The sequence below is a fragment of the Podarcis cretensis genome, assembly GCF_951804945.1.
Source record: "Podarcis cretensis genome assembly, chromosome: 12".
In the NCBI taxonomy this organism is placed as follows: Eukaryota; Metazoa; Chordata; class Lepidosauria; order Squamata; family Lacertidae; genus Podarcis; species Podarcis cretensis.
Window position 1 is genome coordinate 47,798,027 of NC_137181.1, and position 12,983 is coordinate 47,811,009.

The 12,983-nt window shown below is 44.6% G+C and overlaps 2 protein-coding genes across 4 annotated transcripts in view; one reads left to right on the forward strand and one right to left on the reverse strand.

Moving 5' to 3' along the window:
* Positions 1–12,983, reverse strand: part of NPHP3 (nephrocystin 3) — a 224,095-nt gene that overhangs the window by 31,833 nt on the left and 179,279 nt on the right. The gene's annotated exons all lie outside the window — the stretch shown is intronic.
* LOC307199744 (zona pellucida sperm-binding protein 3-like) lies at positions 1,349–9,468 on the forward strand. Its single transcript, XM_079947712.1, has 11 exons — positions 1,349–1,816; positions 3,408–3,526; positions 3,605–3,708; positions 3,809–3,989; positions 4,528–4,648; positions 4,932–5,023; positions 5,099–5,241; positions 6,152–6,274; positions 7,649–7,765; positions 8,926–9,042; positions 9,147–9,468. Exons 1-11 carry the CDS (start codon positions 1,427–1,429, stop codon positions 9,236–9,238), a joined length of 1,599 nt encoding a protein of 532 aa, XP_079803838.1. The 5' UTR covers positions 1,349–1,426; the 3' UTR covers positions 9,239–9,468.

The window sequence follows — 12,983 nt, forward strand, 5'->3', positions numbered from 1 at the left end:
ACTGGCCACAACTACAGTAAGGTTTTAGTGGTGTGGTGGTACATGTTCTCTTCAAAATAAGTCCCAAAGAGTTAAAAGAGTCTGAGCAACAACTTCCATAGGAGTTGCCTGTTGCCACTTGCAGCAAAAAAAAAGTACCAAGGGTGGCATTCAAGTTTTACTCAGAAAAGGCTCATCAAAATGAGTGGCTCTAACCTAGTCATAGAGGGTGCGGGTGGCGCTGTGGGTTAAACCACAGAACCTAGGGCTTGCTGATCAGAAGGTCGGCAGTTCGAATCTCCGCGACGGGGTGAGCTCCCGTTGCTCGGTCCCTGCTCCTGCCAACCTAGCAGTTCAAAAGCACATCAAAGTGCAAGTAGATAAATAGGTACCACTCCGGTGGGAGGGTAAACGGTGTTTCCATGCACTGCTCTGGTTCGCCAGAAGCGGCTTAGTCATGCTGGCCACATGACCCGGAAGCTGTACGCCGGCTCCCTCGGCCAATAAAGCGAGTTGAGCGCTGCAACCCCAGAGTCGGCCACGACGGGACCTAATGATCAGGGGTCCCTTTACCTTTAACCTAGTCATGTCCATTAATTTCAGTGGATCTACTCTGAGTGAGATTCAGTTGAATACCAAATAATATTGTTGCACTTAAAGACTTGCAAATTTATTGCGGCATAAGGGGCCATTCAGCAGATGCATCGAGAGTTACCCAGAGTTGTATGTGTGTGAGTTTCTATATATCTATCTATACACATTTATGGCTTTGGGGGAGAACCATTGCTGAATTTATGTATAAGTTAAACAAGCTATAGCTTAGGGGGCCCCTAAAATTTAAAGAGGAAAAACCTGGATGTACATTTCCAAACTATAAGAGAGAAAAACAAATAAAATAAAACCTACATATAGCAACAGTGTTTTGTGTTGTGTAGGCTCCTATGATGTAAGTAATGGGCCCCGCCTGCTAACCTGCTCCCTCAAATATCACTGGTTTGCTCATTTCTATATATAGGGTGCCTACATTCTGCATGTGCAAATGGCTTTAGATACCCGTTAGGTTCACAAATTACCATATAGCATATATTCAACACAAAAAAACAGCGACAATTTGTTGTTGACAAAGGACAGCTGGACATATAAAGGGCCCCATTACCCTCAGTAGCTTAGGGCCTCATCCAGCCTAAATCCAGCCAAGGGGAGAGCCTAAGTGCACAAAGGACTAGATCCTTACTTATTCAGATATTGTGGCCCAGGTGTAGCTGATTTTCTTGGCATTCCCTGTTAAAAATGTCTTAACAGCAGTGGGTGGGAAGTGGCAACAACTGATGTTCTATAAACGAGGCTCATTGCTTGCAATAGATAGCAAATGGGGAGAAGGTATAAAACGACTGCTGCTGGGTAGTTTTCTCTAGGGTGGTAGAATTTCAGAAGTAACGTAAGCAAGATGTGGTACTCCAAAGGGTTTGGGTGCTTATTGTTGTGTTGTGTGATTGAGAGAGTGGCTTGTGCTACTATTGGGGATTCTTCAAGGCACAAGCCAGTGACTGGGCAGCTGCAAAATGGCACTAGCGAAGAATTTTCAAGGCAAGCTGATGTACCTTCTCCTACACAGCCCTTGACTTTGTTACCCACCAGCTCTCCGCAGCCTGTTGCGGTGCAATGCCACAAAGACGAAATGGTGATAGCCGTTCACAGAGACCTGTTTGGGACCGGGCAGCTGATCCAAGCTGTTGATCTCCACTTAGGCCTGCAAGGCTGCCGATATACTTCTGCTGGTTCTTCTGACTTGGTTGTTTTTGAGGTGGGGCTTCAGGAGTGTGGCATCAATCTACAGGTAATGTGAGACTTGTGTACAAATAAGATCCTTCTTGTTTATTTATGTGTGTGTGTGTGTGTGTGTGTGTGTGTGTGTGTACAGTGGTACCTCGGGTTAAGTAGTTAATTCGTTCCAGAGGTCTGTTCTTAACCTGAAACTGTTCTTATCCTGAAGCACCACTTTAGCTAATGGGGCCTCCTGCTGCCGCCGCGCTGCCAGAGCACAATTTCTGTTCTTATCCTGAAGCAAAGTTCTTAACCTGAAGCACTATTTCTGGGTTAGCAGAGTGTGTAACCTGAAGCATATGTAACCTGAAGCGTATGTAACCCGAGGTACCACTGTATGTGTGTGTGTGTGTGTGTATACTGTGTGTGTGTGTGTGTGTGTGTGTGTGTGTGTGTGTGTGTGTGTATATATATATATATATATATATATATATTTATATTCCTATATGCACTTACCTTGGAGTAAGTCCTGTTGTATTCAGTGGGGCTTCCTACTTTACAGAGTTATTCCTGTTGGAGTTTCTGCCTAAGGTGCCGAAATATCTCCCTCTTCCCAGCAGAATAAAATGTAGCAATAATAAGTTACATAATAATTTGCTGCCCTTTTTATGATGTCCCAAACCTGAAGCGGCTGCCTTATTCTGCCTAATGAATAGGCTGTCCTGTCCTGTAAACAGCACTTTGGGGAGAAATTTGCAACTGAAAACTTATGCTGGGTCCTGCAGGTGTGTCTTCTCTGAAAATTAAAAGTGATCACATGAAATGTGCTTGTTTGAATCCATTATTAGGGATGGGGAAATATATCAACTTGAGTTTTTCAGTTTGTTTTTTCCATCCAGTCATAAGTTCAGTTTGCTACACACACATGTCCACATAAGTTTGTGGGTTGTTGTTTTTTTAAGCTCTCACATTTTAGTGTGAATTTTGCTTTGCGTTTGTGCAGCAGTTTCCCCATAATGCAGTTTTATGTCATTTTCACCAGTGTATGAATTTATGTGCATACTTCACGCTAGTGTTTGCATTCTTATACACATTACTTGACTTTCGATTTGCATTGTGAAATTTGGAGAAGTGAAAGTTCCAAAGGACAACTCCATTTCAGTTCACATATTGCTTGGCAAGCGTGGACTGGTTAGTTTCATCCTGAAATGCAAGCTGATTCTAATTTCTCCTCCATCCCTGGCCAGGAATGTAGTTCCTTGAAAATGCAGCTCACCAAAGTTATGCAAAAATTAAAAACCGGCCCTTAATCATCCCTTGTGAAAATAGCCTGACCTTAGTTACGCTCACTCCACAACCACTTTGTATTAATAGGTAACGGGCAATAACTCTGAACACTAAAAATATAGAATACAGTGGTACCTCGGGTTAAGTACTTAATTCGTTCCAGAGGTCCATTCTTAACCTGAAACTGTTCTTAACCTGAAGCACCACTTTAGCTAATGGTTCTGTTCTCACCCTGAAGCAAAGTTCTTAACCTGAAGCTCTATTTCTGGGTTAGCGGAGTCTGTAACCTGAAGCGTATGTAACCCGAGGTACCACTGTATTGAAACCTGCTGTGAAGTGAATTGTCTAAAGACTACCGGGGTGCTTTATTCTTCCAGACAACAGCAGACTCCCTGTTCTACCGCACAAGACTGTACTATAACCCAAGCTCTGCAAACAGCCCTGGAATTGTAAGAAACAGCTCAGTAGAGATCCCTATTGAGTGCCACTACCCGAGGTGAGCATCTTAGGCCACAGTTAAATAGCCCACTTGCATGTCAACAGCCATTGAGTTGTAATTTCCTTTTCTTTTTAGGGAAGATAAGGTGGGCAGCAATGGCACCAAGCCCACCGGGGTTCCCTTGACTTCGACAAAGTCTGCAGAAGGAGGGTTCCGCTTTTCCTTGCGTCTGATGACTGGTAAGGGAGATTCCAAACCCTGAAGAGGACAGTTTGTCAGATATTATTTTAAGTCTCCCTCCTCTTCTTCCTTTCCTTTGTTCATTGTGGATGACTATAGATGACTGGAGTGCTGAGAGGGAGTCCACTCGATATTGGCTGGGAGACTATCTCCATATCCAAGCAGACGTCGAGAGGGAAGACGACCATTTACCTCTCAGGCTGTTGGTCGATAGCTGTGTGGCCAAACAGACACCAGAGGAAGATGCCAGCTTACAATATGCAATTCTTGACTTCCATGGGTAAGAAGGGGGAGGAGGGGAATTGCGAGAGACTGACTAGCTTTAGTGGAACCCCTGGAAAGGGATTGTTACATGTCACTTCAATTTCTGAGCAGTGTGAGACTCCAGGAGTTAGTGATGGCTCCCTCTGGTGAAAAACAGCATAGGGATTTGAGGGGTAAATTCCTGTTAGTGACCCAATCCTCACGGGCAGCAAAGGATCTGTCTGCTTGCCCACCTTCAGAAGAGATTCACGCAGAATGACTCCTGCCTATACCAACCTAGAATCAATTAAGGCATCAATCCTAATGCAACTTACCTGGGAGTAAGTCCCTTTCAAGTCAGGAGGACATGCCTTTGAGTGGTCATGGTGAAGATTGTGCTGTAAGGCTGCAGTTCTACACACACCTTCTTGAAAGTAAACACCCTGGGCTTGCTTCTGCGTAAACATACATAAGTTCAGGTTGCACGTTTACATTCCCAAATAATTGCCACACTGGATTAATGCTCAAGCGTTTTTTTTTTTTTTTTTTTCTGACTGTACCATCTTTGGATCCAGATGCCTGGTCGACGGGAGAATTCATGATGTGAAATCCGCCTTCAAAATCCCAAGACCGCGCCTGGAAACACTCCAGTTCACCATAGAAGCGTTCAGATTTTCTGGGGACGTAAGGAACTTGGTGAGAGGACTCCTTCGTCTCACTAGGTTCCAGGCCCAGCCCTACCATTGGGCAGAATAAAAGTGATGGCGAGGGTGTTGATGGGGCAAGGCTGGGTGATCCACCCTGCACCTCCTTAAGAGTGCCTGCTGTCCTTAGTAAGATTCAGCTGGCCGTGCAGTCCACTTCTTTCCATGCAGGCCATATTTTGCCTTGCCCCTGGACAGCTGGCCCTGCTTGCTTTTTTCATTTACAGTGAGATGGTGGCATTCCCCACTCTGACCCTGTTTAATTTCCCTTCAAGATCTACATTGCTTGCCATCTGAGAGTCGTTGCGGCCGACAAAGGACCAGATCCTCTAAATAAAGCTTGTTCATTCAACAGCCAAAGAAGCCTGTAAGTATCGTAGCTTGCATTATGGGAAAGACAGGACTTTGAGGAGTACTAACGTGACCTTTTTGTATGCATCAGTTGGCTACCAGTAGAAGGCTCCGAGGACATCTGCAACTGCTGTGAAACTGGGAACTGTGTATCATCTAAAGGATGGCCCAGCACAAACAACCCCAGCAATCGCCGTACATCAGAACAGAGGGAACAAGTGACTTCGGGGTCAGGTATGCTCTAAACCTGGGCAGTGGGGAAACCTGTGATCTACCAGGTGGTGTTAGATTCTACCTGCCACCAGCTCCTTCCAGTATAGCCAGGTATAATTGGGGGTTGGGTCACATCCTACACCATGTTTTATAAAGCACATGGCTTCCCCCAAAGCATCCCAAGAACTATAGTTTGCTAATGGGGCAGGGGGTAAACTCCAGTTCCCAGGATTCTGAAATACTTACATTGGCTCCCAGTACGTTTAAAAGTGTTGGTGCTGACCTTTAAAGCCCTAAACAGCCTTGGCCCAGTATACCTGAAGGAGCGTTTCCACCCCCATCATTCCACCCCCACTAAGGTCCAGCTCCGAGGGCCTTCTGGTGGTTCCCTCACTGCAAGAAGTGAGGTTACAGGGAACCAGGGCAGAGGGCCTTCTTGGTAGTGGCACCCCCCTTTATGTTTTATCGTGTTTTTAATATTCTGTTGGGAGCCGCCCCGAGTCGCTTGGGAAACCCAGCCAGATGGGTGGGGTATAAAGAATAAATTATTGTAAGTGCATAGTATGGATGTAACCTTGTACCCAAGCAATAACTGGCCTGCCACAGACTCCCGACCCCTGCTCTCAACTTACTCTGTGGCAGTAGCTCAGCTACTGAGAACTGCAAACTACACCCTAGCTGGATATTCTGGAACCTTCTGCATCTCTAAACTGAGTGGGAATGCTTGCATGTTGTCATAAGTGATGCCAAGAGCAATGCTATACATTTTCCATATTTCAAAGGTAAAAGCCGTGCGCATGAAGTTTCAAAAAATGTACAGTATTGTTTTCCACATTGCACAGAAAGCTTGTGGGACCAGATATTGCCTTTAACACCGGGGATAAGCTTGTTTTAAGGCTCTAAAACAACTCGTTCTGTTGTTCGCTTCTAGCTATCATTGGCATCTCGGAAGGGGAAGCTGAGGCAGACCTTCTGGTGGGACCTCTCTTAATCCTCGATGCTCCTTGGGACCTCCAGAGAGGGGAAGTGGAAACAACAGACATGGGGGCCCAAGGTAAGAAAGGAAATGGCTAAATCAAAGGCTTGTGCTATGATAAAGTAGGGTGGCCCTCCACCTAACTTCCTGCAAGTGGGGAAATCCTCGAAGGGGACAAGAAGGGAAAAATTGCAGGGGAGGTGGTCAAAACAGATGAAGCCATGGCTCCCTCTGCCACTATTCAGTTCAGACTTCTGGCGAGAATGATCAGTTCCTTCCCAGGCAACCTCCTGAGGTGGACTGAATGAAGAAGTGGAGGTGCAGAGAGAAATTGGGGGGGGGGGTTGGCCCCACACACAACAGGTGTGCAGCCCCCCCCCCAACAGAGAAGAGGAGGTTCTGCTTGACACCTGAGGTGTAGGTTTTCAGGACCCACCCTATTCTTGTGCCTGTAACTTGTTTTAACTTTTTTAAATACTGAATTTTGAATTCTTGCCACACACACCCCGGGACTTGCTGGTGAAAGGCAAATTTCATCACCCTCCTCGTCTTCATGTCTATGTAGCATTCCTAGAGAGTTTCAAGCCACTTACCAATGGAAGCCTCTCATCTAAGTCTTGTGATGGGAAGAAATGATCAGTTTTCTTCAAGTTTTGTGAAACGTATTTACTTTGGAATTGGTGGAATGATATTTCTTGAAGGAAGGGCTATTGGTGGCACACGGCCTGGAGGCTGAGAACTTGCTATTTGCATGAAATGTCTAGAGGCTACAACATACAAAACCCTTGCTAGTTCTATGTTCTGGAGGATGGATGGCGGCTAACAGATTGAGGTTGAATCCTGACAAGACAGAAGTACTATTTTGGGGGGACAGGAAGCGGGCTGGTGTGGAGGACTCCCTGGTCCTGAATGGGGTAACTGTGCCCCTGAAGGACCAGATGTGCAGCCTGGGAGTCATTCTGGACTCACAGCTGTCCATGGAGGCGCAGGTCAATTCTGTGTCCAGGGCAGCTGTTTATCAGCTCTATCTGGTACGCAGGCTGAGACCCTACCTGCCTGCATACTGTGATGCATGCTCTAGTTATCTCTCGCTTGGACTACTGCAATGCGTTGTGTGGGGCTACCTTTGAAGGTGACCCGGAAACTACAACTTATCCAGAATGTGGCAGCTAGACTGGTGACTGGGAGCGGCCACTGGGACCATATAACACTGGTCTTGAAAGACCTACACTGGCTCCCAGTATGTTTCCGAGCACAATTCAAAGTGTTGTTGCTGATCTTTGAAGCCCTAAACGGTCTCAGTCCAGTATACCTGAAGGAGCATTTCCACCCCCATTGTTCTGCCCGGACACGGGCCTTCTGGTGGTTCATGAGTACTTAACTATACTTAACTATACTGCTAGGCCAGAAAGTTCAGTTTATATCTGTCTTGTTGTGATTCCTTTCTTAAAGGTGAATCTCATGTGATAGAAGCCGAGGCTGACTCTACAGTTGGACGTCAGTTTATCCTCAAGGCAGACGAAGGACTTGGATGGCTCCTGGATTCTGATAAGACTGTGACAACAACTGGTAAGGTCCTTTTAGAGAGCCAGTGTGGTGTAATGGTTAGAGAGATGGACTAAGACCTGGAAGAGCAGGGTTCGAATCCCCACCCAGCCTTTAAGCTCACTGGGTGACCTTGGGCCACAGTCACTCACCGTCTCTTAGTCTTGTTGTGAGGATGAAATGGGAAGGAGAAGCATGTACACTACCTTGATATCCTTGGAAGATAAAAGTGGAATATAAATGTAATAAAATAAATAGATGGCTCAATATAAGAGAATCCATAGATTCCCCCCCAAAGGCTCTTGCCTCTCAGTAACTGTAGTCATGTCTTCTGCTCCACCTTTTGCAATTTTGCTCTAAGAAATCTGCTCCAATAATTACTACAGCTATGGTGATTTTCTTTCCTAAACCCATATACTGGGATCATGGGAAGTGTTAGGGAGGGTGTCTACCCAAGTTAATCCTGAGGCCAGAATGGGATAGAAAAATGGGACCTGAAACAAAATGTTGCAGTGTATAATGCTGCTATTTAGGATTCAAAAACCACCAGTCAGTCAACCCCAGAGCAAAAACAATCCTCATTTGACTGTTTATTGGAGGGAATCCCTCTAAAGTTTGTGGGTGGGTGGTGCTGTTTAGGCTACATAAGGTCTGGCACTCACAGATTGGAAAGATAGTCGTACCTTGGATCCCGAACGCCTTGCGAGTCAAACGGTTTGGCTCCTGCGCGCCGCAAACCCGGAAGTGGGCGTTCCAGTTTATGAATGTTCTTTGGAACCCGAACGTCCAACGTAGCTTCTGATTGGCTGCAGGACCTTTCTGCAGCCAATCGGAAGCCGCACCTTGGTTTCCAAACATTTTGGAAGTCGAACGGATTTCCAGAATGGATTCCATTCAAGTTGCAAGGTACCACGGTAGAGAGGTGAAGATCAGAATTATAATGAATGGCTAATTGTAGCTAACGCAGAACAAATCATGAATGGCTAATTGTAGCTAATGCAGAACAAATCAAGCAGTTAAAAGCAACAGGAATTGTAACTTCCTTCCTTCCTCCTCCTTTTTAAAGCCCTGTAAGACTTTTTTAAAAAGCAAAATGGTGCCTTTGCCTCTGAGCCTCCAAAGTTGCCGTTCCTGACAAACTTTGACAAGCCAATGCCTTAACGCTCCTATTCCCTTGACTGTAGATGATGCACCACACACCCAATCTGAAAATGTTGTTGCGGCCAAGCTAACATCTGCTACAGATGAAAGCTTGCGTAAACTGGCACCCCCTGTGGAGATAACAAAGTTGTCCCTGCAAGGTAATGGACATAAATGAATGCATGGCACCGTTTTCTAAAGGGGTTGGGAAGCGAACCATGGGAGATGGAGCTCTTGGTTTTAATACTTCTTAAACTCTTTTTAGGCACTGCATCACAGAAGGGGACTGTCCTGGAACGAATCCAAACCACAGCAGCTGCAGTCATGGTGCTTATCCTATTGAGCTGCATATTCTAGATACGTAGATAAATCCATTTGCTTGTATATTGAAAATGGAGGGGTTTTTTTCTTGCAGCCTGAAACTGTAAAGCTGGCAAGAATTGTTTATGTAATGTCTGCTGCACAAGCAAAGCTTGAGGCCAGGTGGTTCATCCTCTGCAAGGGCTTACGCAAAATGGAAAACTGAAATGAAAAATAAAATGCATGTGGTATTCACTGTTGTTTTCAATCGGCAAGTGATGCATAACAATATGCAATTGATGTTGTTGTTTTCCCTCCATTTACATTGAGGTCTCCTTTGAATTGGATAGTGCGGAATAATAATCATCTACATTAGTTGCTTTACTCACAAAAGCTAAATAGCTATGATTTTATGTAAAATCTCATCACAGTGAGACTAATAACACAGCTTTTGCTGGAAGCCGAACTGCAGCAGAACAGCTGCGCAGCATGCAACTAATACAGGGAGAAATGGAAATCAACGCTTTCAATCGTAACACTCCATAGGCAGAGAAATTCTGCCTTCCAATAGAAAACTGCCCTCTCAAATCTTCTTGCAGCAGTTAAAAAGTCCCGTCGTAGAAGAACCTCAAATTATTGAGGTTCTTTTAAAATATGGCTCAGTGGTGCTAACAGCTGAAATGCATAGCCTCAAGCCTATATAGTAAAACAAAACAGACAATCTGAGAAGGTAAAGTATAATTTTCTGCTGTAACTTGCAATTTAAAACTGGTATTACTCGGGTTTGAGTTACCTTAAGGGCTTGGTTAGCGATACAAATTCAACAAATGAAGATGTTTAAAGGCATATTTTATCACATTTTCACCAGGGAGGGTGGCTAGCAAGTGGCCACGTGTTCCCCTTTGCAGAGAACAGTTCTTGGTTTCCAACGTCTGCAGAGGGCAGTCCTCTATTTGAAATACTGGACACTGTGTACTTGATATGCTAAATATATCGTGCGTTGGCCAAATGTGACATGCAATGATAGCGGGAACATCTGTAAACTAGATTGGAACATCATCTGCTCCTAGTTGTTGAGTCGGGGTGTATGTGTGTTTCTAATCTCCATCTTGCTCCTAATTAGCAGGGATTCTTTACAGTACTCATGTTTTTAAGTGGAAATATTGTGTTTTATGCCTCAAGACTAGGAGTACTACCCTACCTTTGGCGAAAAAGCATGCCAGCTTTTCAATTATGAGGGGAAGTCATGTGCTTGGCACAACCTTGTTTAACAGCTATTTAACAGGCTGCTGTGTGTCAAAGGAAGCAGAGCTAAAATCATTTCATTTGAACTTAGACCTTTGGCAAGCTCTCTTTAGTTTGTTTAGTGTCTAACCAGAAGAGCCAGTATTTTGCCATTTGTATGCCGGCAGCTGAAGTCAAGAGCTTTTGGTCTTTGTCTGCTGAGTCATCATTCGGAGTCCCTGTAACATCTTGCTTTCATAGCAGTTTGCTGCTGTTGGTTTAAAGCTAACAATGATTGCATGGGGGGGGGGGGGGCTACAGTGACAGCTCAGAGCTCGACTTTAAAACCTCCCACTTCAGCCTGACCAGAAAAAGAGAAATATTTTAAAAGACCCTGTTTATTATTCAAAAGAAAGCGCCTGCTGAAATAGTCCTCAAAACAATATAGCTGTAGAATGCAAATAAAGTTCCATTCCGTTTTCTTATCTCTTTTGTAGAGGTAAGATGTTAATGACCTGTTCTAAAATTTCAGTTATTTGACCAAGCCCTTGTAGGCCTTTAACCATTTATGCTAGGTAAATACAGTGGTACCTCAGGTTACATACACTTCAGGTTACATACGCTTCAGGTTACAGACTCCGCTAACCCAGAAATAGTACCTTGGGTTAAGAACTTTGCTTCAGGATGAGAACAGAAATCGCGTGGCGGCAGCGGGAGGCCCCATTAGCTAAAGTACCTCAGGTGAAGAACAGTTTCAGGTTAAGAACAGACCTCCTGAACGAATTAAGCACTTAACCCGAGGTACCACTGTAATCCCCCCCCCCAAAAAAAAAACTACACACACAACTACTCTTGGTCTACTTCTAAAAATCTATTTAATATTTGAGAAGATTGATGGGCACTGTCTGTCTTCTTCCTGTTATCCTGAAAGCTTCAAACAGCTGAGGCGTATCCACTCCATATAAATATACTGATGACTCGCTAATACAATGACAAATCTTATTGTTGCTTGAAGAAACAGTATACTGCTGCCAGCATTTTATCCCTGCTTCCTTCCTGTTTCTTGTTGTACCAGATACTACTTCTACATTTATGCTTCATTTGGGGGCAAGGCTATGTTTACAGCAACCGTGCTGAACTCAGGCACCGTAAACAATCATTTTGCAGTATCTAAGTCCATGTAGATCAGCAATGTTTGCTTTCTTCATCCTTGAGACTTACACACGCCCTCACTCTGAACAGGCACCCAGTTGCCCTCCCTCTCACCTTCCCAGCGGCTAGTCTTATCTCCTGCTTCCCTTCCACTGCATGCTTCCTTTTCTATCCCTTTGATCACTGCTTTTATCACACAATTAAAAAACAGTCTGAAATATACTGGGAGTCGAGTGTGGATTTCATGCTCTTTATTCAGCTCAGAGTAGTGAGGAATGGAAGTTTCCCCGAAATGTCTGCTTTATATACATTATTTACACAATGGGCCCCACGTGATTGGCTAATTCTGGGATTCTCCTGTAGGCCAATCAGGTTGCGGATTCACTTCCAACTGGAGTTGGATTGGGTGGCTCCTGCAGACCAATCAGACTGCTGCATTCTGAATCCTATTGTTCTAGGACTAATCAGACTGCTGCATTTTGGATCCTATTCAACTCAGTCCATAACAGAGTCCTTTCTGTAGATGGCGGAAGGACAAACGCCATCCTGTGAAAATTTTATCCATATACTGGCAATGGCGTATCAACCCCATCCAAAGGTTTACATTGGTTTTGTAGGACTTATTCTGAAGGGCAGAAATGGGGAGCCAGTGGTGTTAGACTCCAACTGCTATCATCCCTGACCACTGGCCATGCTGGGGATGATGGGAATTGGAGTTCAATAACATCTGGAGGATCATGGATTTCCCATTCTACCCTAGGGTGTCAGAGGATGTCTGACATTCACAAGAGCTTTCCCAGACAGCAACCTTTTTTCCAACAATGGTATGGAGGATAGCTCAGTCGGTAAAGCATGAGACTCTCAATCTCAGAGTTGTGAGTTTGAGCCCCTCATCGGGCAAGAGGAATCCTGCACTGCAAGGGGTTGACCTTTGAGGTCCCTTGCAATTCTGTGATTCTAAGTAAAGTGAGGGGCAAGTATGCAAACAGTAACTATGGTGCCAGAAGAAGAGCAGCCCTAAACACCTGATCCTAGTGGACAATTCTTCCTTTTTTTAATAGTGAATGAATTGTCTACAGCATGATTCAAAGATGTGGGTATTTCTATTTTTCCTTGTTCAAAATTGCAATAGCGGTTCTGGAAACTATAAATGACTCTACTCCCTTTTCATCACAACAAATCCAGTAAAAAAAAAACCCAAACATGATTCAAATGACTATCGGAAGAAAATAAAACAGAGCTTTCCAAACGTTTCATTTTGGTGACACGCTTTTTAGACATGCATCATTTCATGACACAGTAATTCAGTTTTACTAGCAAACCGCAGGTTAAACCCAACCCCTTTCCAGCCCTGGGAGAAGCACAGGGAGTGTTCGTATGACACACCTACACACTGCAGCCGACACACTAAAGTGTTTGGAAAGCT

What these genes read in the sequence shown, in the direction of transcription:
- LOC307199744 (XM_079947712.1), top strand. Translation starts at nt 1,427, where the DNA reads ATGTGGTACTCCAAAGGGTTTGGGTGCTTATTGTTGTGTTGTGTGATT. An exon ending in TTCAACAGCCAAAGAAGCCT is followed by an intron (nt 5,024 to 5,098) that starts GTAAGTATCGTA and finishes TGTATGCATCAG; the next exon opens with TTGGCTACCAGTAGAAGGCT. An exon ending in ACAAGTGACTTCGGGGTCAG is followed by an intron (nt 5,242 to 6,151) that starts GTATGCTCTAAA and finishes GTTCGCTTCTAG; the next exon opens with CTATCATTGGCATCTCGGAA.